The 23687-nt window shown below is 37.6% G+C and overlaps 1 protein-coding gene across 4 annotated transcripts in view; it reads right to left on the bottom strand.

The window, feature by feature from the left end:
- Window positions 1–23687, bottom strand: part of CEMIP2 (cell migration inducing hyaluronidase 2) — a 97552-nt gene that overhangs the window by 51643 nt on the left and 22222 nt on the right. For all 4 annotated transcript variants that reach the window (XM_027839537.1, XM_027839539.1, XM_027839540.1 and 1 more), the window contains 5 exons: window positions 15192–15332; window positions 13859–14420; window positions 8741–8910; window positions 4710–4898; window positions 1677–1846 (listed from right to left, as the gene is read on the bottom strand). In XM_027839537.1, coding sequence (XP_027695338.1) covers window positions 1677–1846; window positions 4710–4898; window positions 8741–8910; window positions 13859–14420; window positions 15192–15332 — 1232 coding nt within the window. The remainder of the gene's footprint in view (window positions 1–1676; window positions 1847–4709; window positions 4899–8740; window positions 8911–13858; window positions 14421–15191; window positions 15333–23687) is intronic.

Raw genomic sequence — 23687 nt, 5'->3', positions numbered from 1 at the left:
AGGAAGGAAGGAAGGAAGGAAAGAAAGAAAGAAAGAAAGAAAGAAAGAAAGAAAGAAAGAAAGAAAGAAAGAAAGAAAGAAAGAAAGAAAGAAAGAAAGAAAGAAAGAAAGAAAGAAAGAAAGAAAGAAAGAAAGAAAGAAAAAGAAAGAAAAGGAAGGAAGGAAGGAAGGAAGAAAGAAAGAAAGGAAGGAAGGAAGAAAGAAAGGAAGGAAGGAAGGGAGGGAAGGAAAGAATAGAAAGATCCTGCAAAAACTACATGGGTTTACTTGTTTCATGTTTGTTTCTCTGGATTCTAGACTATTAACAGAAAACTTCTTCCCTGAATCTATGAAATTTTTTAAATAAACGAAACCTCAGAGAGTCTCAGCCAATTCCAAAAGTAAAAACGAATGTGACTTGGACAGCTTTAGAAACTAAATCTGCCAGTAAGCTCTGATTGTAACATCTCTTTTTGTCAATTTGTCTTTTCTTTCCATTCCTATATTTAGAAACCTACTATCAAAGTGGTAAACAGGATTTTACATTGTTGGTGTATTTGTAACCAATCAAGAAAACCTTTTGTTTGTTTAAGTTTCTACATGATCATGAGTTCAAATACATTAACAAACATTTTGGTTCTTGAAACATGCTATTATATCTCTACAAAAGGACACTGGACCAAGTGTTCAGAATTCAGCATAATAGAAAAGTTTATAAACTATACCTTTTTTAGTTGTTTTACAAAATGTCATTTAAAAATTATTCCATGTGATTCCATTTATCCAACAAATTACAGAATTAAAAGTGCAACTATTTTATGCAAATATAAGTATTGCTGAGAGGTAGCTTGGAATACAGAAGTGGTTCTCAAACTTTGTGGTCTCAGGACCCCTCTACAGCCTTAAAAATTATTGAGGACTTCCTTCAAGGGCTTTTGTTTATTTGAGTTATATCTATCAATATTTACCATCTTCATATTATTAAGAAAATTGTTTTGATCACACAGACCCCCCAACAGGATCTGAGATGCCTCAAGTCTCCCCAGACTACACCTTGAGAACCATTGGGGTTGATAGAGAGTAGAGAAGCAACCTTAGAATCAGGAAGACCTATGTTCAAGTCCCTTCTCTGATACATAGGAGCTGTATGACCCTGAACAAGTCACTTAACCACTCAGTGCCCAACGAACTTTCTAAAACTTTAAGTTGTCAAGCAAGTGCCAATCCACACTGGGACAGTTTCCACATTGGGAGTTCCATATACAAATGAAATTACAGGGCCAGTCCCACCTCCACCTCCCCAAAAAGGATTTCTATCAGGAATATTTTTGCTGTGCACAATTTGTGCATACATTAATATTACAATCTTATAAGATAAATAAAATTTATTCTTATAAAAAGAACAGGAACAGGCATCCAAATCAGAAACAAATATTTCCTTGGATACTCACCTCTTCCTAATTAATTCATTTGGTTAATCCTTTATGGCATAAACCCTTTTCTAGTTTCATTCCAATTGTAGGACAGTTAAAAAACAAACACCATCTCCTTTTTTGCTCCCTAAAAATGCCTTTTCATATTAGGGTGAAGAATACTGAAACTAGGTATTTTCCTCTATAAAATTAAATCTTCACTTTGGAAATTTCTTCAAAAATGTCTTCAGCCAACCCAATATTGTTTACATCATCAGAACATACCTGGACATGTCCCCCAAAGGTATCGTAGTTGAAGAATTGACATTGGTTGTCAGCATAGCAGGAGGCTTCCATCTCTCCTCTGATCACCACATTTCGGCTAAGAACTCCAACCTCAGCCCGCATATCCACTCCATCAACTATCTCTCCCATGTGCAGAAACTTAGGGGTTTCTATTTGGTGGATCCAGTGAAAGCAAACAAGAATGAATGAATGAATGAATGAATGAATGAATGACCATTTATTAAGTACATATTATGTACTAAGCACTGTGCTAGCTGCTGGTGACATAACTTCTAAAAAAAAAAGCAAGATGGCTTCTGTACTCAAGGAGCTTATACTCTATCTAATTGGGAGAGACAACATAAAAAAAAAATCAGCTGTAGCACAGATGGAAAGGCATAGAATTCCTATGCGGGCAGTGGTAGATTGGCTGGCAAGGAATACTTAGGTTACGTAAGTAATTCAGATGATAAGTGCTGAAGGGGGAATGAACAAGCATTTATTAAGTACCTGCTATATGCCAGCTACTGTACTAACTGCTTTACAAATATTATCTCATTTGATCCTCACACAACAACCCTGGGAAGTAGGTGCTATTATGATAGTCATTTTACAGATGAGGAAACTGAGGCAGTCAGAGGCTAAATGTCTTACCCAGGGTCATATAGCTATTATGTGTCCGAGGGTGGAGTTGAACTCAGATCTTACTGAATTCAGGCCCAGCACCCTACCCACTGCACTACCTTGCTGCCCCTTTGGGGACAGAGGCAGGGCAGACAGTAGAGCCTCATGGTCCTCTGCCTCACTGGAAGGAACTCAATTGTCTCCCATCTCATCCTAGCCCTGTGAGCAGTCAAGCAACCTGAGTAAGGGGGGAAGGCAAAAAGGGAGGGAGTCCCCAGTCAAGGTGGGTCTTACTCTCAGCCAAGCTGCCCTGGATAAACAGAAAATAAGGACCTGGTATATTAGCAGTCATTTAAATGCTTATTGAACTCTTACCTGCAGAACCCAAACAGTTAAAACTTTCTACATCCTTTACTCTCTCCCTAGCACAACATTGGATATGCTGAATGCATGAAACCGAAAACATGCACAGCAGGTATTTCTTTAGACGTGGGGGCGTGAGGCTGTTTTGTTTCCACATTATTGCGAAAACACATAAACAGATAGAGCTCACACAGCATGGTGTATGCTTAACAGCTGATTCCCTGATATACAAGCCTTCCTGACCATTTGTAACAAACACGGACAAACCGGGGGGGGGGGGGGGGAGAATTAAAACAAATGCGGCAGTTTATCATTTCTCTACCACTTAATATTTTAATATAGTACTCCTTTCACTTTTATACCTTACTAAAAAGTGCTTATCTCTGCTATCCATTTCACAAAATCAGGAAGGAAAAACAAATAAATCATGGAAATTGAGAATATTTTAAATAAGTCACAAGAGTGGCAATTTCCAAAAAATCTACACCAGATGGTATCGTGAATTCTCCCTTTGTGAACTCTGTTTGCCCTACTTGAAGCACTATCAAGAAGAAAAAATACCACACTAAAATATGAAAAATGAAAAAGCTATGATTTAATGTTCCTATTATCTTAAAAGATAGGTATACTCCTTTTAAATTAAAAATCTCAGTGGATAGGGTGTCAGGCCTGGAGTCAGGAAGATGAGTCTTCTTGAGTTCAAATTTAGTCTCAGACACTAGCTGGGTGAACCTTTGCAAGTCACTTAACCTTGTTCGCCTCAGTTTCCTTATCTGTAAAATGAGCTGAAGAAGAAAACAGCAAACCACTCTGGTATCTCTTCCAAGAAAATCCCAAATGGTGTCATGAAGAATCAGATATAACCAAAAACAACTAAACAACATTCATTTTAAAAAATGTATTTTTTTAAATTGAGTGCTATAACTTCCCCAAGGTCATATCATTAGTGATAAAGCTAGTACTAGAACTCAGGTTTCCTGATCAACAATCCAGTGTTCTTTTTCCTATACCTCCAGTTTAAAACAATAACAACAACCAAATAAATGTATACCAAAATCTTAAGGACTCCAGATGACAAAATCATAGGATCATAGATGTAAAGGGGGAAAGGTCTTCAGAAGTCATCTAATCCAACCTCCTAACCTTGCAGATGAGGAAACTAAGGCCCAGGAAGATTAAATTGGGAGGTTACAATTGGGTGGTTAAAGGACTTCCCTAAGGTCATACAGAGCTGGGATCTGAACCCAGGCCCTCTGTAAGTAAAGTGAATTTTAGTGTGTGTAAGGAGGATTTTGTTATTATGTTTAGATAATATTTCCGGGATCCTAATGGTTGAAAATGATGGTTGAAAACATCTCCACCATGCTTACGTGGTGAGATACAGGGTGACATAGTATATGCCTGCGCTGTGCTAGGTCATGACGATATTGCTAAAGTTAACCTGTGAGCTTTATGTTAGTAAGATGCCTTCTTTGTTTGTTGCCCTATAAAGCAAGTGGGCACTGGTCAGTAAGGGGGGAACGCATTTTGGGGATTTGGGTAATGCATAAAGGAATGCATGTGCCTGCTATGTTCGGCCCCCATTAAAGCTTAGGGGATCCTACAGGAGATGTACTCCTATTCTCGCCTGCCCCTGCAAGAAATGTGCTTAGGGAATGCTGTAGGAGTTGGTGCTCCCATTATCAGCAACCCTATTGAGAAGACTAGACTAGAATAAAGTAAGCTTATTTAATCCCTCCAAAGCTGTCTTCCTGTCTGACTGGATCAAAAATGAACCTGTGCTAGAACTAACCTGTTAGTGGTAGGAGCCCTCCTGCATTCTCCTGCCCAACAAATGGCGTTAACTGTCAAACACCTTCCATTGCCTCAAGGGCCAATGCTATTTCCACTCTACTACAAAGCCAGAACTTAATGAATTCTGTGGCAAAGATCTTGTCACTAGGTGAAATGACTCATAAATAAGGAGAAAAATTACAAAAAAATGAGGATCTGGGCTAAAAAAAATTCTCTGTTTCAAATTAAGCATACTGGGCATTGATTTTGTACCTCTGACTTTGACCTCATAGCTGTTGCATTCAGGACAAGGAAGAAGAGTAAATTCCTCTGTTTGGTACATTGAATAGTCTGTGCTTGCAACCACAATCTGGTCTCCAGGTTTCCAGTTGCTGACATCATCCACCAGATGTAGCTTTACTCCATCTATGGCCTCTACCTGGAAACCTGAAAGGGATACCCCTAAAGCAACAAACAGCAAATTTTAAAAGTATGTTAGCATGGAATTCTACTTCCTAAAGTCACATCTCCACCACTTGTTCAACACCTGAGTTCAAGATAAAGTCACTTCAGTAAATTATTCTTTAGTGCACTTTTATATATTTTTGTACATTATAGTGATATATGTTCCATATTCCTCTGCTAGTCTGCAAGATCTCTGAGGATAGGAACCATAGTTGATTTGAACTTTGTATCTGTCCTAATACCCAACACAGTGTTCTGAACACAAAGGATCTCATAAGTGTTTATTGAATTAAATATATAAGAAGTTTGGGGGTTTCCCCCCCAAATCCTTGCTCATCTTCAAAGATGACACTTTCAGTTCCCCTCTGAAAATTAGAATATTATCATCTTAAGATCTAATGTGAATGTGCCAAAGCCAAGAAGTTAACTGCCTACTATAGAAAAAAAAAAACGTAATAAATGAGGTGCCAATCCAATTGGCAAAGATAGTTTCTTAACTCAGAATTTCCTATGTCAATGAAATGATAGGCCTGATATTATTATTATTATTATCATCATCATCTTTATCATCATGATCATCATCATTTTAACATTCTGATTTTAAATGTGCAAAATATTTTATTTTGAGCCTCATCACAAACCTGCAAGGTATCACAAGTATTATTATTCCTGTTTTAAAATGAGAAGACTGAGACTCAGACAACTAAATGATTTGCCCATGATCATTCAGCTAGTAAGTATCAGAGGCAGGATTTGAAATCGGGTCTTCTTAACTCCAACTCCAATGTACTTATTATGATTATCCAGTATACCACATAAGAATAAGCGACATTATATCTTATTCTACTCAGGAACCTCTTTTTTTTCTTCATAGATCTCTGAATATGTGAATTGAATGTTTCATAGCCTTACCTGGTAATAATGTAATTTGCTCTCTGTAAAGCACTTTACGAATTGCAAAGTATCTTTTAAATACATTATTTCATTTGATCTTTGCAATAGTCCCATGAAGTCAGTACTTCAGGTGCCTATTTCCTTGTCCTCTTTAAACTGAAGTTTTCCTTTATGAATGATAAAATTTCTATAGGAATTTAAATTTCAAGGCACAAATTAGACCAAGCAGTATCAAAATATGAATAAGCTCTTCCAGTTGAAATTGTCAAGAGCTTTTAAATCTTGCGATTATTGCCTAGATCAGAACCCAACTGGAGCAAGATATACCATGTCATCTCAAGGAAGTGTGATTCATGAGTATTGTTACTGCACACTAATCTCTCTTCCGGTAAATGACAATAAGCTGACGTTCTAGGAAGAGGATGCCTGTCAGAGAGGGCAGGTAGTCAAATCAGATTCTGAGTGGCTGGAACTATGGAAATCATTTCACATGGCATGAAGCACGCAGATATTCTTAGGCCCAAAAGAAACTATCTTGATTAAATGTAGTATATACGAACTTTGAGATGTAATCCCTTTAGCCACGTGCTTCCTTATCTGTCTACCTCATTGAATGGCTACAGAAAGAACACAATGAAATTTAAAATATTTCCTGCCAGCCATACAACATGTATCTGAGACTAAGGGACTGAGTTACAAGATAGACTTTTGTGTTTTTTTGCCTCAAAGTCAAACCCAACCTGGTGACTGAGAAAGTGGAAAAGAAATCCCATACTAATAATAATCACCAATATTTAATATCCAGATTATAAATAGAAAAAATGTTCCCTAATCACTCCAAGCTGAGAAACATGAAGGTTCTTTAAAATGACTTTGACGGTCATAGGATTTAGAGTTCAAAGGGAGCTTAGAAATTATCTAACTGGACTCCCTCAGACTTAAAAGGGGGAAGTGACTTCCCAATTACAAAGTGCCATTTATAGCTACTAAGTAGCAGAACTAGAATTCAAACCCAGCATTCTTTCGATGATATTGCACTTGAACTGGAATGGTCATTTACATTTTTAGATACCTAGTTTTGGTAGGGAAAGGTGAAAAGTTTCCCAGTGCAGATCGAGGAGTGGGAGGGGTTAGAAAGGGGCAGGGGACAGGAAAAACTGATTGAGGAGGTTTAACATCATTCAGCAATTTGTCAATCTTAGGCCTTAAGGAGAAAACCCTGCCTGGAACTATGTCCTCTTGGCACCTCCGCACGGAAGGAAGGCAGGAAATGGAATTCATTCTCCTTGTTTCCTGAATAGAATTTCCACCTCTTCCAGAAAATAAGAGTCATGGAGAATGTAGAAAACAAAACAACACTCTATAATAGATGATATTTTGATAAACAGAAGACTTCAGTACAACCAGGGTTTAAATTTCTTTGGATTTGACATAGCAGGATTGCTACCCACAGAGAGGATCATGTGAGTTTATGCTTCAAGGCATGATTTTATACTCAATAAGGCAGGGTGGGGAGGAGGAAAATTCCAGACTTAAGCTTTACACGATCAAATGAATGGAGACAGAGTACTCAGAGGACAAGAGGCAGTTATTTTAGCTAGAATATAAAATATATTCCAGGGACAAATGATAGCATATGAATATTAAGGGAATATTTTTGTGCCAAAATAAATAACAAAAGGGATCATTTCAGAGAAACCTGGGCAGACTTGTTTGAACTTCTACAGAGTGAAGTGAGCAAAACCAGAAGAACAATTTGAACAATAAAGGCAAGGGGAAGGGGGAAGTCCAAGGGCTAATAGGAAATAAGACTGGAAAAGTTAGGATGCACCAGATTGCAGAAGCCTTGAATACCAGATAAGACACTCTAAACATAACTTGATAGGCAAAAAGGAACCAGAGATTTTTGAGCAGAATAGCAACATCTGAAGATCTATATATAAAGAAAATTAGCTTGGCAACCAAACAAAGGATGAATTGGAAGGTACAGAAAGCAGAAACAGAAATAGCCATCATGAAACTCTTATTTTTGTCTATGAGTGTGCTAATGTGGGTGGTGATAATGAAAACAGTGGGGAAGGGAGAGATGCAAGAAGTATCACAAATTGGCAGATAGTTTCATGAGTTATTTTAGTCAAAAGAATTCATCCTCTAACTTTCTAGTGATAAATCTCTTCACGGTTAGCTAGCCTAGTTGTCCAGGGACAGTTACAACAAACTATTAGGTATCGTATAGAAGTCTTCCCAATTAGGAGGACCTGACAGAATTTGCATTCCACTGGTTTAATCTGAAAAGACCAGGGTCACCTTCTCATCACCATCAGATGTCCTAATAGGACTTTAGTGGAAGTAAATCAGTCTCTAGGCTGGTAGGAATGTGATTAGAGTTTAATATACCACCACACAAATGTGCACGTGTACACAGTACACAGTTAAGTGCGACCTTTGCAGACATATTTACATAAGAGAAGCCCAATACAGTTGTGTTCATTCTTGTGTATTACATAGCACTGTCTATCCTGGGCACACAAGTGTTTCTGATGGTTGCAGGCATAGGAGATATTTTTAATCCAGAATCAAATCTTGCTATCAATGGGTCTAGATTTCCAAAGAGTTAGCTACCCACTGTAATGTGGGTGAAAGACATAACTCCATACTAAAAGGTCGGATTGGTTCTATCCCTCCTACCATATGGACCTGTCCTCAGATTCTACTGCACTCAACGTATTTGATTTTTCAGGTGGGAAAGATGCCAAGCGATGATGGTTTGCCTGACACCATTCTACTCCAGGTTTCTCTGGAATAAATTTACTACCCTAAAACCTTCTCTCATTCTGTGAGTGGTAAAAGTTAACCCTGGGTTTCATGTAAGCAAAAAAAAGAAATGAACCATCTGTCACAAGAGTGACCAATATCTCATAAGAGTGTGAGTTGTACTTTCCTACCTTCATTCCATTCACTATAAGCTGTTACAGCAAATTTCTGACCATCAACTGTGAAAAATTCTCTTTGGGCAAGAGCCTTCCCTCCACTGCTGTGATTTTCATAATTCCTCACTGATTCGTTGCAAGAGGCACTTCCACCACCAGTGACAGCAACCAAAGCCCAAGCTTGCCTGGGAGGAAAAAATATGTTAAAATAGAATGTTGTAAACTAAGAGAAAAGAGATTAAGATGTACTTTCCATTATCATTAATATTAGCATAATAAATTGCCACCACCACCTTTTTATTATAATATACTCAACCCATCCAAGGCAGGGTAGAATCATAGACTGAGCTCAGACCTGAATTTAGGTCTCATCTCTGACAAATATTGGCTATGTGACCCTAAGGAAATCATTTTACCTCTCAGTGTCCCCAAGCAATGCCCTAAGGCTATAAATTGCAGAATAGTTGTTGATCTGCATTGGAGGTGAAAGTTTCTTCACCAAAGAGTGACTATCAACGAAATAATAGTACCAATCTTTTTTTAAGCCCACATAAGCAAAGAAATGGAAAATAAAGGAGATGCCCATCTTTTACAGGAAGCCTTCCTAATCACTCTTATTTCCAGTGCTTTCCCTCTTTTAATCATTCCTATTTGTCCTGTACATAGCTTGCTCTGTATATGTTTGCTTGCATATTGTTTGCCCCATTAGATTGTAAGTCTCTTGAGGGCAGGGACTATCTTTTGCCTCTTTTTGTATCCCTATTGCATAGCACAGTTGATGGAACATGGTAGGCACTTAAAGAATGTTAACTGAATTGAATTGGGAAAAGACTAAGTAAATTGTGGTACATACATGTAATTGAATATTATTGTGCTTTAAAAAATGTATGATGAACATGAAGAAGTATGGAAAGACTTACAAGAACTAATGCAAAGTGAAATGAGCCCAGTAAGGAAAATAATATGCATAATGACTAAAAAACAAATGGTAAGAACCACCATCACAAAAGTTGAATGTTGTGAAATTATAAAGAATAAGCTTGTCCTCAAAAAAGAGGATACGAGAAAAAACCTCCTACACTTCTTTGCAGAGGGCAACATGCACAGATGTGGAATATTAAATATACTATCAGATTTTTTCTTTATGTTAATTTTGCTAAAAAAATTCTGCTTTTTCTTTTGTTTTTTAAGTATTCTTTGTTATAAAGGATGGTTCTCTGAGAAGGAGAAGGGCACAGGGAAACAAATATATATATACACATATATACATATATATATACACATTATATATATATACATATTTTTAAACCCACATACACATACATCCAATACCCATGTCTCTTTGTCCAAATGCCTTTGAGTTTGTAATTCCAGACCATAACTAAAGAAACAAAGATGAAAAAAAAGGAAAGGTATGCTCCTTTACAGACTTGTTTGCCTAGCTTGGCAACAGGTAAAACAATCTTGACAGGTTCTTCACTTAATCATTTTCTCCCCTTATCAAAACATATCCAGTAGTGTACACACACACACACACACACACACACACACACACACACAACTTGGCAATAAATCATGTTCTTTTCTTTCAAAAAGAATAAATTAATCTTTCACTAGGATTCCTTGCAATAGTGATCTTTAAATCACGTTTAGACATCTCAAAAGAAGTTGGAGGTTTCCCTAATCGTGGTCTTGTTTTTATACTTTGTATTTACTCTGCACTTAAGTGTGCATACACTGTTTTCTTTGAGAAAACACAAGATCCTTGAGAACAGGGGCTTTTCATTTTTGTTGTTTTCTCAGCCACTGACAGTTTCAGAGATAGGGATTAGACCAATATTTCACTGACATAAAGAACTGTGATATGAGAAAACTCCCTCTACCCATGTAGGTCTTCAAATTACAATCTTAAAAAATTGCCTAGAGAAAGGAGAGGTTTAGTGACTTGCCCAGGGTCACACAACCAGTATGTGTCAGGAGGGATATGAACCAAATTCTTTCTGATATAAAAGCTGACACTCCAGTTATTATGCCAGGCTACCTCTCACCTGGAAACGGGCAGTGATTTTACAAATTCTTGATTATTGACCAATACATTCCTAGGTTTGTTAGCAAAAGGATTTTTAAACGGCCCACACTGAAAGTTTATTTAATGAGGGATTTGTTTTAACTTGTATCAGGACTGTGCTGTATTTCAGTGATTCTCTCTGGCATAGAACAAAAGTCTTAGCTGTCTCAGTCACATATGGGGGACAGTTTAGGGGAGGAAAGTCTGTCAGTCTATCAGACTACTAGTTTCAAGAATGAAAAGAAAAACCTCCAACTTCCTTCTTTCAAAAAAAAAAAAGAGCTAAGACAATCCCTACCAGACAGCTACTCTCTTTCCACTGATAAAAGTTAAGTCAAAGTAACTAAGCACACACTTTCAAAAATTCCAGACAGCCCACCGTGGATTAGCTCTGCTGCCTGATGATGTCTCACATTTCTATTTCTATCCTTTGGTGCAGAAGAAAAACACTTTAGAAGGCTGCATACAATTAATGCCTCCCATTTGCGAAGCAAGCATCAACAGTCTTTCATTTATTTACCAAAATTGTCTGTAGTCCTTACAGGACAATGTTCTATTCCACTAATGTTATCTCCTGCTTCCTCCCACTCCCCTCCCACATTTTTGTTTTTAAGGAATTTGAGGAAAATGTCATTGGACTAGAACATTATCTTCAAAGGGGGTGTGTGTTTATGTATGTAGGAGATAATGTCAAAGGAATGAAATACTGGCATGGGACCACAACTGACATCCTGCTTTCTCAATCTTAGTGTGATTATGGGGTGGGGGGTAGTGAAAGCAGTGTAAACCTTATGGAAGCCAAGGGGAGCTTAAGAGCATAGACCTAGAACTGGAAGGTATCTCAGAGAACAACCCCCTCACTTTACAGATGAAGAAACTGAGGCTCAGAGAGATTAAATGGCTTGCCCAAGATCACACTACAGCAGATAGCATCAGAAGTAGGGTTTGAGCCTAAGGCAATGCAAGAATTTCAATCAAGTTGTCTAATCACAAGACTGACAGATGATGCCACTTTAGAAACCAGAAGTAGATCATAGATTTTTATTTGGGTGCAAGGGGGAGGGCAGGTAATCAGGGCTAAGTGACTTGCCCAGGGTCACACTGTTATTAACTATCTGAGGTCACATTTGAACTCAGGGCTTCCTGACTCCAGGGTCGATGCTCTGTCCACTGAGCCACCTAGCTGCCCCTAGATTTTTAAATAATCTATCAATCAACAAGTATTTATTGAGCATTTACTAGGTGCCAAGCACTACACTAATAGGGACACAAAGGAAAAAAAACAAAAATAATTCCTGCCCTCAAGGAGCTTAAAATATAAGTGGTTGTCAGATGTGTCTTAGTAGCTTTTACATCACAATACATGAAAATGTAGGGATTATTTCTCTAACATGGGAAAATATACAATATTTACATATTACATATACTTATAGATGGCATCATTTTTTCCCTGATTTTGCGTTACTTATTGTCCATTATGCCTCTTCTAATATTTTTATAGCTGATTCAAGCACACCAAGAGGACCTCACAGGAAAGGAAAATTGGCCCATTTCAGCACTTTGGTTTCCCATTGCTATTCAAATAGTTCTGTTAGTTTCCAAAGCAGAACATTTCCTTAACCTAATAAGAAAGTACCTGGGAGATTTACCCCTACCTTTTTTTTTTTTTTTAGCAATTACTGAGGTCATCTCTGCCTTAAAAAATCATGTTCAACTAGAATGGTGGACAAGAACTCATCTGTGTGCTATCCCCTCTGAATGGGGCCTCCTCTCCAATTTCTGTTTTCCTATCACTTTCTACCTCAAATACCTCAGAGTTTCAAGAAGCTGAGCCAATCACCTGGTTCTGGTTTGTTTGGTATAAAGTAGGATCCAAATTCAGACTACAAAAACAAGAAGTAAAGTTTTATATGTACACGTCTCAGATTCTCTCTTTTTTTTTTAATACTTCATTACTTTTCAAATAACTTCCAGTTTACGTAGGAACCTCGACTTGACCTTTTAACTCACAATGAACTCCAAATTACTTACAACAGTTCAACTAAGGAGGGGTGAAAAGAGGGAGTGTCCATATGCATAATATGCACAAAATAAATTCTTTAAATAAAGTCTTTCCAATGCTGCTGCTGCTGCTGCTACTACTACTAGCTAGCTAGCTAGTATTTATATAGTGCTTTAAGGTTTTTGCAAAGCAAAAGTAACAATATTTGCAAAACAGTTTAAAAATATTACTTCTTTATACCCTCATAACAACTTTATGAAGCAGGTGCTGTTTTACTGATGAGGAAACGGAGATAGACAGATTAAGTGACTAGTCCACAGTCATACAGCCAGTAAGTATTTGAGGCTGAATTTGAACTCAGGACTTCCTAAATCCAGGACCATGACACTATATATTGTAATAGATCCCTCCATTTTAAATGAATTTTGTATAGCACGCCTCTGGAATACCAATGATATTGGTGGGTACTCTACAAATCAAAAATCAAAAAGGCTTGTATGCCAAATCTGCCCTTATAAAGAAAACAAAAGACCCAACATAGGGTCCTAAATCTGGAGATCATCTAATGCAGCTTCTTAATTGTACAGAGAAGAAAACTGTGGCTTAGAGAGGTTAAATGACTGCCATGGTCACACAGCTAGTAAAAGGTAGGATTTGAACCTAGGTCCTCTGACTTCAGATCTCGTGCCCTTTTGTTGTTGTTGTTCAGTCATTTTCAGTTGTGTCTAAGTCTTTGTGACTTCCATTTGGGATTTTCTTGGCAAAGATACTACAGTGGTTTGTCATTTCCTTCTCCAGGTCATTTTAGAGATGAGGAAACTGAGGCAAACAAGGTTAAGTGACTTTCCCAGGGTGACACAACTAGTAACTGAGGCCAGATTTGAATTCAAAAAGATAAGTCTTCCTGACTTCAGGGCCAGAGTTCTATCCACTGCTCCACCTAGCTGTCCTTTTATGAACCTTCAAATCCCTTTTCCCCCTCTTACCCTTTTATGGAAACAGCTTTTATGTAACATGGCACTGGAACTAGAAAAAAAAAATAAAAGAACAAGGTTGCGTTTACCTGTAACTCAATCCTTTGATCAGCTTACTTCCCAGAAGATTTTGGATGGTCAAGATCGTTTCTTCTAGGAGGCTTTTGACAGCTGAATCTCCAACAGCAATAGCAACAATCCGGCCAGGAGCCTGGGCTTTTAAAAACTCCTGAAGTCGCCTGCTCTCATTTTGGTACTCGTGGGTATCAAACCTATCAATCACCAAAACTTCGGCAGTGTCTTGGTCAATGACCCGCACGTTGAGACCTCGGTTAAAGGACTTTTCAAAAGTATAAGAACCAAAGGTCAGCCCTGAGGAACGCAGAGTCTTTGCTAAGAGTGTCCATGATGTTTTCCGAGCCCCATGCAACTCCAGCGTCCCACCAGCTTCCACACCAATAAACTTTTTGCCAAATGTTGGCATACTGTCACCTTCATTCGATTTGCCAAATAAGGCAATGGTCGCTTTGGATTTATAGCGGCATTTTTCTGCTCCAATATGAAGCGCTCCACCATCCTTGATCAGGATATAACGAGTCCTCAAAGTAATATTTCTGGATCCATCTTTATCATCACCAAAGACAAGTAACCCTAGGAAGGGGAAAGGTGAGGAGAAAGGAGAAAAAACACTCCTTGTGAGCTGGCAATTAAAAGTGCTTCTCTGAATTCCAAAGAAAAAATAAAGCCTCTTTGACCTTTCTGGCAAAGGGAAGACAGCTTATTAAGAAATTTATTTTAGTTTCCAAATAATTAAAAAGAGGAAATAAGCACTTTACACCTATAGTACACTAAGGTGGTTGGGATACATGTATCTCACCTCTATTTACTTTGGAGGCTACTTATTTCTTGAACTTCAAAAAGTCTATAAATCTGAAGCTCATTTAAATGTAATTTAATACCTATGTATTAATTGTGTCATTGTTGCCCTTAGAGTTGGGTCTTGTCTAACCTACCAGTTTCATTATCATCTCTACCAATGATCTACCCCTGAAATCTTCCCTATGTCTCATAGGACAGAACAACTAGTATATTCTTAGATATCATTCCAACGTACATTAAGTAAATTCCCATCATGTCTTGGAGAGATGGGTGAGAAGAAGCATAAAAGATTGTATTAGATAATAATAAATGAGATTGCTCTGTTGCTTAGTTTTTCATAGCACTATTGTCGGGTGATTTTGTTTTTTCTTTTACAAGGCAAAGCTCGTTGAGGTAGGAGAGACTGTCTCTGGAAATGACTAATGTAAAAATGAAAGTTTTAATTTAAAAAAATTACCTCAGTCTAAGAAATACCCTCAGAATATTAATCAACATTGACAAATCCACAAGGAGCAAATCTTTGTGGTACAGTTAGTTGTATACCTCCATCCTGGATGACTATGGAATTCACCGTAACATCTGAGCTTAAACGGAGCCAATCTCCTTTCTTGACAATGACTTGCTTTTCAGGATCATGTTTTAGATCCCAATTCCTGAGACGTGGGTTTTGATCTGGGCAATTTTCTGCAATAACATTCCACATTAGAATATGGTTAGAAACGGCAGCATATATTGAGCCAAAAGTCTAACAGTACACTTAATGCCATTTAATGAATATCTATGATAATTGCAATGAAATAATATCTGAATAATTCAAAGAGCTACATTAGAGATAAAAGGACCCCCTCCCACCACTTCCCTTAAAGGATGGTAGATTCAGGGAAGCTAAAATAGGGAGGAAAGTAAGGTGTCAGGTGGAGAAACAGAGAGAGAGAGTGTGAGAGAGAGAGAGGGAAGGAAGGAAGGAGGGAAGGAAGGAAGGCAAGGGAGAAGGAAGGGGAGGAAAAATGAAGGGAGAAGGAAGGAATGAAGGAAAGAGAAGAGGGAAGGAAAGGGAAGGGGTGAAGTGAAGGGAAAGAAGTAGGGAAGGGAAGAAAAGGAAGAGGGGAAGGAAAGGGAATGAGGAAAGGAATAGAGAAGGGAGGAATGGAAGGAAAAGGGAAAAGGAAAGGGAGGGGAGTGAGAAGGAAAAAAGGAAAGGAAAGGGAAAAAGGAAAGGGAAGGGGAAAGGAAGAAAATACTCAGTGCTTGCTAAAAACCAAGAACTGTGCAAAGTGCTGGGTATACCAACAGAAAAATGAGACAATCCTGTTTTCAGTGAGCTCACAGTCTAAACAGGAGGAAATAGCCCACATAGGAAGATGCAAATAGCAAGTCTGTCGTCATTAGGTCACAGTAGCAGGGCACCCTTAAGGTCCTCTAGTCCAGTTCCTTTGTTTTACAGATGAGAAGACTGCAGCCTAGAAAGGGTAAGTGCATCACCCACATAGTAAATGGCAGAGTGAGCATATGTCAATCTGTACACCCTAAAACCAGTGCTTTTAACTGCATGGCACCCTTTATTTCCTCAAGATATAAAAAGTTTAACAGCTTTCAGTGTCAAGATCAGGTTCAAAATCAAAGTAAAAGTTACTTGCTATCCTTTCAACATAAGAATGAAAACATTCAAAAAGCGAATCAAACATAAAACCTCTGCAGGACTTTTACCTACTTGGTAAAATGGTACCAATATAAAGATAGATGGGCACCACAGATATGAGGATTCAATTTGTACTGATAACAGACTGAAGTCTCATATGATGATCATGTCTAAACAAAACAGACACATGACTAATAATTATATTTCATGTTTATACAAAACTTTATAATTTTCCATATATATATTTTCATTTGATCCTTACAACAATCCTATAAGGTAGGCATGTTAAGAATTATCTCTTATTTTCTAGATGAAGAAACAGACTCAGAGAAGTTAAGACTTTCTGAAGGTAACACAGCTAGAACTAGAATCCTGGTCTACTGATTCCTAATCCATTCCTCTTTATACATATGTACTATTATAACTTTTAAAAATTATAGGTCTGGGGGGTAGGCAGCTAGGTGACGCAGTGGATAGAGCACCAGCCCTGGAGTCAGGAGGACCTGAGTTCAAATCCTGCCTCAGACACTTGACGCTTACCAGCTGAGAGACCCTGGGCAAGTCACTTAACCCCATTGCCTAGCCAAAAAATAGATATAGCTATAGATACATAGATCTTGGTCATGAAAGAAGTACAAATGGAGCACAAGTTTATTTTATGTTTTGTTTTGCTTTGGTGCAGACCTGCAATTTTATCAGTGTGGGGAACTCCAAGATATGAAAACTTCCTCCACTGATACAAATGGCAAATCCTGCATAAAACAGAGAGGCTTAGAGAGCCATCTGGAACAATGAGAAGCTTAGTGATGCACCCAAGATTCCACAGCCAGTATGTGTGAGGAGAAACAGGACTGGAACACAGATCTTCAGACTCCAAATCAGTACCCTCTACACTGCCAGACTAAGTATCACTAATAAGATGTGTGAGCTTTCCTGGAATATTTGCATTTTAATTGCAACTTTCGCAATTTTTTTGCAAATTTTGCCATTTTTAATTGGAACTTTCGAAGGCAACAGCATTATGGCCTAAACAACATTAGAATAGTGGAATCTCAGGTACCAGACAAGTTAATCCATAATATATCACAAGAGAAATATTTTGAAGGTATCTTGTCACATCAAGCAGGACTCTTCCTGCTTACAAACTTTATAATGAATTCTATTTTCTGAGAAGCAATGTTTGACCCTGATATATTAGTATTAAGATCTAGGAATAATTTCAATGTAATTTTAGACTTAGGAAAGATTAAGAAAAGCTGGAATGATTCTGCTTTTAATTTCTGGTCAAACATTCCAGGGCCCTTGAAGCAGATGACTTCCTCAGCAGGTGCCCTTGGGTATGGTATGGAGTTTCCTTAATGGTAGTCATCACTTCAAATTCACAGAGCAAACCTGTTCCCAGACCTCCATCAGCTTTCTTAGGGTATAAACTATCCTGCCTATGCCACATCCTGAGCTCAAATCAAGCAAAATCTTCCACGATCACTGCTCTGATACCTCTTGAGAGTTTTTATATTTAATTCAGCAAGGAAGGAGCAGATTGGAAAATAAAGTTTCAGTGAACTCTATTTCTTTTGGGTACTTTTTAAGGTGTTATTTTATATAATATTCTGGCTTCACAAACTTCTTAACTACGTGACTACAGGCAAGTCGCTTAACCTCTATTTACCTCAGTTTCCTCATCTGTAAAATGAGAGTAACAACTGCACCTACCTTCCAGGTTGTTGTGAGGATCAAATGGAATAATAATTGTAAAGTGCTTAGCACAGTACCTAACCCATACTAAGTACTGTGTTAGCTATCATCATCATTACTATTATTATTATTAGATCTATTACTCTTAAGGTACCCAAGTGTCCAACAACATTGCATGTAAACATTGCAGATAATGTTATATTATAAACTATTTTAAAATCTTACCATATGATATGTGCTTTTAAATATAAGCAATAGTTATCAACAAAGAAAATCTAGTATGAACTGAAAAAAGTCTCTTAACGTCAGTCAAAAGGTTCTGTTTCCAATAAGGAGAGGCAGACTAGAAATACAACATTATCTGAAGAGTATTATAGGCACAAAGTAGATTGGGATCTGGCTAAACAAGTTGGCACACATGAATAAAATGGAATATTATTCCTCTGTAAGAAACTAAGTACATAATGAATAATAAGAAGCAGGAAAAGACTTACATGAAATGATGCTAGATGAAGTAACTGGAGCCCAGAATGTGACCACAAAAATGTAAATAGGAATAGAAAATGAATATTGCAAAAATACAAAGAATAAGCCTGGCCCCCAAAAAGAGATATGAGAAAATACTCCCTCCCCTTCTTGTCAAAGGTGAGACATCTCAAAGTGTGAAACATCATATATAGTGGCATAGTTTTCAATGTATTGAATGATTTGTTGAATTTTTTTCTCTTCTTTTTCTTTCTTTTCTTTTTTAATTCTTTATTGTAAAGGATGACTCTTTGAGAGCAGGTCAGGGAAGAGTATTTGTATTCACTAAAACTTAATTTTCCAACCTGCTTGAAACAGGACAGTTGTAGGGGGAAATATAGGCAATGTAAAAACAATAATATCAACAAAAATCAGTTTTAAAAATTATACCCAAAGTTGGTGATAATGATAATAATCAGCTCGACAATAATAATATAGAGTTGGGGTAGCTAGATGGCTCAGGATAAAGCTCCGGCCTTGCAGTCAGGAGGACCTGAGTTCAAATCTGGCCTTAGACATTTGATGCTTACTAGCTGTGTGTCCCTGGGCAAGTCACTTAACCCCGACTGCCTCACCAACAAAAGCAAAATAATAATAATAATAATAATATAGAGTCAGCTTAATATAATGGGTAAAGCACTAGATTTGGAAACAGGAAGACCTGGGCTTTACATCCACCTCAGATTCTTACTGGTGGATAGCTTCCACTTTTTTACCTGTAAAACTGAGATAATACCATACAGCAGAGGGGTCAAACACAGACCGCTCCTCTCCCAATTGGCCCAAACCAGATTAAAATGAAATCAAAAAATATTTAACAAAATAAATAAAAACACAATAGAACATGGATTTTTTTTTCCTTTTATTTTCTCTTTTTTTTCCTTTTCTTCTTTTCTCAGACAATGTTACTATGTGGTTTTCTAAATCAATATGCAGCTGACAGGTATCCTTATATACAGTTTAGTGGCCCCATTTCTATTTGAGCTTGACACTACTGCCTGAGGGGTTTGCTAAGAAGATCTAATGAGATGATATATGTAGAATAGTTTGCAAACCTTAAAAAAAAGTCAGCTATTATTATTATTAGCTCATGTTTATGAAATACTTTCCCCACAATAATTGTGTTACTGCTATACTTATTTTACAGGTAAGAAAGCAGAGTCCAGTCACATATAATCCCACAAACCAGACTAGCTCACAAGACAAAAACAATGAATTCTACAACTATAAAAGCATATAGAATCATTTAGTGCTGGAAGGGACCTTAGATATTATCCATTCTGACCCCTTTATTATATGGGAGAGGTTGAGAGACTTCTCCAAGGTCACAGAGGCAACAACTGGCAAAACTGGGATGTGAATCCAGATGCCTTCACTCCACATACTTTGATCTTTACCCCATATTCTGTTACCTCCAGAGTTTAAACTCAAAAAGTACAAAATTAAGCCAGCTGGCAAACACCTTTCAAGATCTTCTTGCAGGCAACATAAACATCTTTCAACATCTGTCTTCTGTCAGCATAGTCATAAAATTATTTCTATTTGAAATGAGGCTCCTTTGGGAGAAGAGGGGAAGTAATCATCAATGACTGAGTTCAATTCAGTTCCTTCCCTTCCTGAATGCTGAAGAATCATCATTGTCTTTCTGGAAATACTGTATATAATGTGTCTCCCAAGAGTAAAATAGACTGCCACAGGAAGGATGATTAAATATTGTCAGTATCTACAAATTGACCAAGCCATGTTCAAGTGTGGTTAGAATTACCACCTACAAAATAATTTGATTATGTATAATCTAAGCAGAAAATAGAATGGCTTAGAATGTTTAACCAGGACAATAAAAAGTAAACCAAAGGGACAAGCCTGAGAATAGGAAAACTTCTAGGCTGGATTTCAGGAAACATTTCATAACAATGAAATCTATTAGACTGTGGAATCGCTTCCCTTAGGAAATGGTAAAAAGCCCCATTACTTCAGTCATTTAAAACTAGGCTAAACCAAACAGCAGGAACTATACTGACTTCAAGAAAAGTCTCCAGGGAAGAGACTGGATGACTTCAGCAGTCTCTTTCTGTATACATTCTGTGAATCAGAAAGTGAAGGACCACAAAATAGCTTGTGGCTTCACTGAAATATAAAATTGGTCCCTAAAAGAAAGATGATTGTACTGTGCTGCTGGACACAAGTAGCTTCAGCAGTAAAACTACAGGAGAAAAGTAAAAAAAAAAAAAAAAAAGTTGAAATTTTTCATTTTAGAGATAAGTAAACTCAAGGGATGCCTTATTTCTATTAAGGGGACCACCATCTCCATCTCCCCATGCAAACAGGTTCACAACTTCAAAGTCAGCAACACCTTCCTCTCCATCTTCCCCTCCCCCATTATCCAATCAGCTGCCAAATCTTATCATTCTACCTCTATGTCCTCTACTCTCCAGGGCAAGTCATGTCAAGTCAAGAAACATTTATTAAGGTCTTACTATAGGCCAAACATTGTGCTAAGTGCTGAGGATACAAATAAAAAGAAAAGCAGTCCCTGACCTCAAGGAGTATACACTTTGATGTAAGAAGGGTATCCTAAAGGTCTTACCACAGCAAAGTTTAAAACAGCACTAAGACTTTTGGGACACACTGTATTTTTCCACTCCAAGTCTAGGCATCTTTCAAGTACCTAACATTATGTTATTGTGAAGGTTGTGGAAAAGCATAAGGCATGGCCTCTGCCATTGCGGAGTCTGCAAACTCTGTGGGATGCCAAAAACAACCTTCTAAATGAAATAGTTAGACAACAGTTCAGTTCTAAACTGTGTGGTATTGACTGTGTCCCAGGAATCTAGGGAAGGGAGAAAACTATGTGGACATGAACAATTGGAGAAGGCTTCATGGAAAAGAATGGACTGAACTGGGCTGAGGAGAGAAAAGAGAATGTTACAGGCCCGGGAAATAGTATAAGCACCGATGCAATGGTAGGAATGAGCCTGGCATGTAAAAGTAACCAGTCTGATTAGAGTGAAGGGTGCTTGTTTATAAAAACATGGAGGTTGAATTACATGATTTTTATGGTCCCTTCCAATGCTAACATTCTGTGATTCTGTATTTATATGGTCCTTTCCAAAGTTTACATTCTGTATAGGGTGAAATCAGGTCAGATCACTAAAAGACAGGAAAGAATAATGGAGCACCATGAAAAACAGGAAGGAGAGTTTAGACTTGAACCAGTTGACAAGTAGGAGTCATTGTGTGTTGCTGAGCAGGGAAGTGACATTATGACAACAATATTACAGGAAAATTAGACTTACAGTGATATACAGGTCAGTTTGGACAGGAAAGAGCCAAGAGGGTGGAAATCCTGCTAGAAAGCTGTTTAAGTAATGGGCTAGGGCAGTGACAGTAGGAAGAGAAGTAAACCTCTGAAAAACAACAGGAATCACAAGAAATGAAAGGATTAGGCAAGAAGTTCCATACAGAAGATGAAGTATAGAGGCTCCAAGGTTACCAGAAAAGGAACGTGGGAAACAGATGGGATATTTGAGAAGGGGTGAAACGAAATCAGGTTAGGAAACATGGTAAAAAGGGTACTTTTTTTAGGAAACGTGGTAAAAAAGGGTAAAAATACAAGTATTTTTGGAAGACTCTATATATGACTCTGTACTTGTTAAGCAGGATGTGGGCGGGGGGGGTCGGGTGGAGAAGCAAAGCTTCAAATACCAAGTAGGAAAATAGGAGCATCTGACCCATGACCTTTTGTTATGCACATCCTATCTCACTGACAATAATGATACCATTTTTAGTAATTGGGAGTAGTACAAAGCTTTTCTCTAATATGGGCAAAAATCTGACTCCTCACCCCGAACTTGAACTTGCGTTGCATGAATTCAACATTCTTTTCTGTTTCTAAGCACCAAGACTGCCTGAAGCTTATTCCTTTTCTTTCAAAGGATAATATCCTGTTATAATTATATTTCACAAAAAGTGCCTTTGGCAGCAGCTTTCATGGCATTCTCTTCACATATATTTCATGATCACTGAAACATTTCCTGCTTTACCATTATCATTATGATTTTGTTAATTCCCTAAACTTGCTTTCCATCTAAGAAAGGCAAGCAATCTCTGGAGCTTTATAGCTAAATACTTACACATCATTGACCTTTCTTCTGCTCATCCCATAAAACACCTGCCTTCAAATAGTAACAATGAGCACAGTACATGGCATACGAATGAAAAAGACATTTTTAAGTACTTACTATGTGACACTGTGCTCCATACTAAGTACCATATGGTGGATGCTTAATAATTGTTGAAAGAATGACTGGATCTTTCATTGTCTTATAATAGAGGTAAATATAAATGGTTATAAGCTTTATAATCAGTTAGGAAAAGGAAAGAAACAAATTATGTGAGTTTGTGTGAACCATGTGACTCTAGTCAAAATCAAAACTTAAGCACTATGTCTCACCATTTTACAAGCATTCCTAAGAAGATACATCTCACTCACAAAAAAAAAAAAAATTAGTTGATCTCTCAATCTGCTCTTAATGAGGAAACATGCATGACTCAGGGAAAGCATTGGGAAAAAAATCAAACAAGGCAAGTACAACCTGTATATCGACCCATTGTATAAAGTTGATGGGAATAGGGACGTGATTTTTTTTTTCTTTTTGGCCCAGACCCATGATTTCACTGGCACTTCTGGTGAGGAAATTTCTTCTATCAATGAAGATACTCTTCTGCAACTTATAGTCTTAGAAATGTCTCAGAGATCAGGTGACTTGCCTAGGGTCACACAGCCAACATGCATCAGAAGCAGGATCAAATCCAGAGCATCCTGTCTCTAAACCTATCTCTCTTCTATGCACACTGCCTTTCAGGTGAATAATACATGTAACATAATAAGATATAACTGGAGCAATGCTTAACCATGAAATGTTGCTATATACTAGATTTTTCTACTCATGTCCTATACTACTGCCAAAATAGGAAATAACTAGCCTATAGGCTGCAAATATTACAATGTCATTTGCTAAGAGGAGCATCTGGAGAATCTTGACATTTACAGGGAATCCGTGTTCTATTTTAACTTCATGCAACAGTTCCTCCTTGCACTTCTCTCCTTTGTCCATGGTGAACCATGGGACAGGTAAAAATACAACATGGTCCTCAGTCCTGTGAAACCCCCTCTCCAA

Source organism: Vombatus ursinus, unplaced genomic scaffold (assembly GCF_900497805.2).
Source record: "Vombatus ursinus unplaced genomic scaffold, bare-nosed wombat genome assembly UNPS02014832.1, whole genome shotgun sequence".
In the NCBI taxonomy this organism is placed as follows: Eukaryota; Metazoa; Chordata; class Mammalia; order Diprotodontia; family Vombatidae; genus Vombatus; species Vombatus ursinus.
The sequence above is the reverse complement of the archived record's forward strand: the minus strand, read 5'-3'. Positions and strand labels throughout refer to the sequence as shown.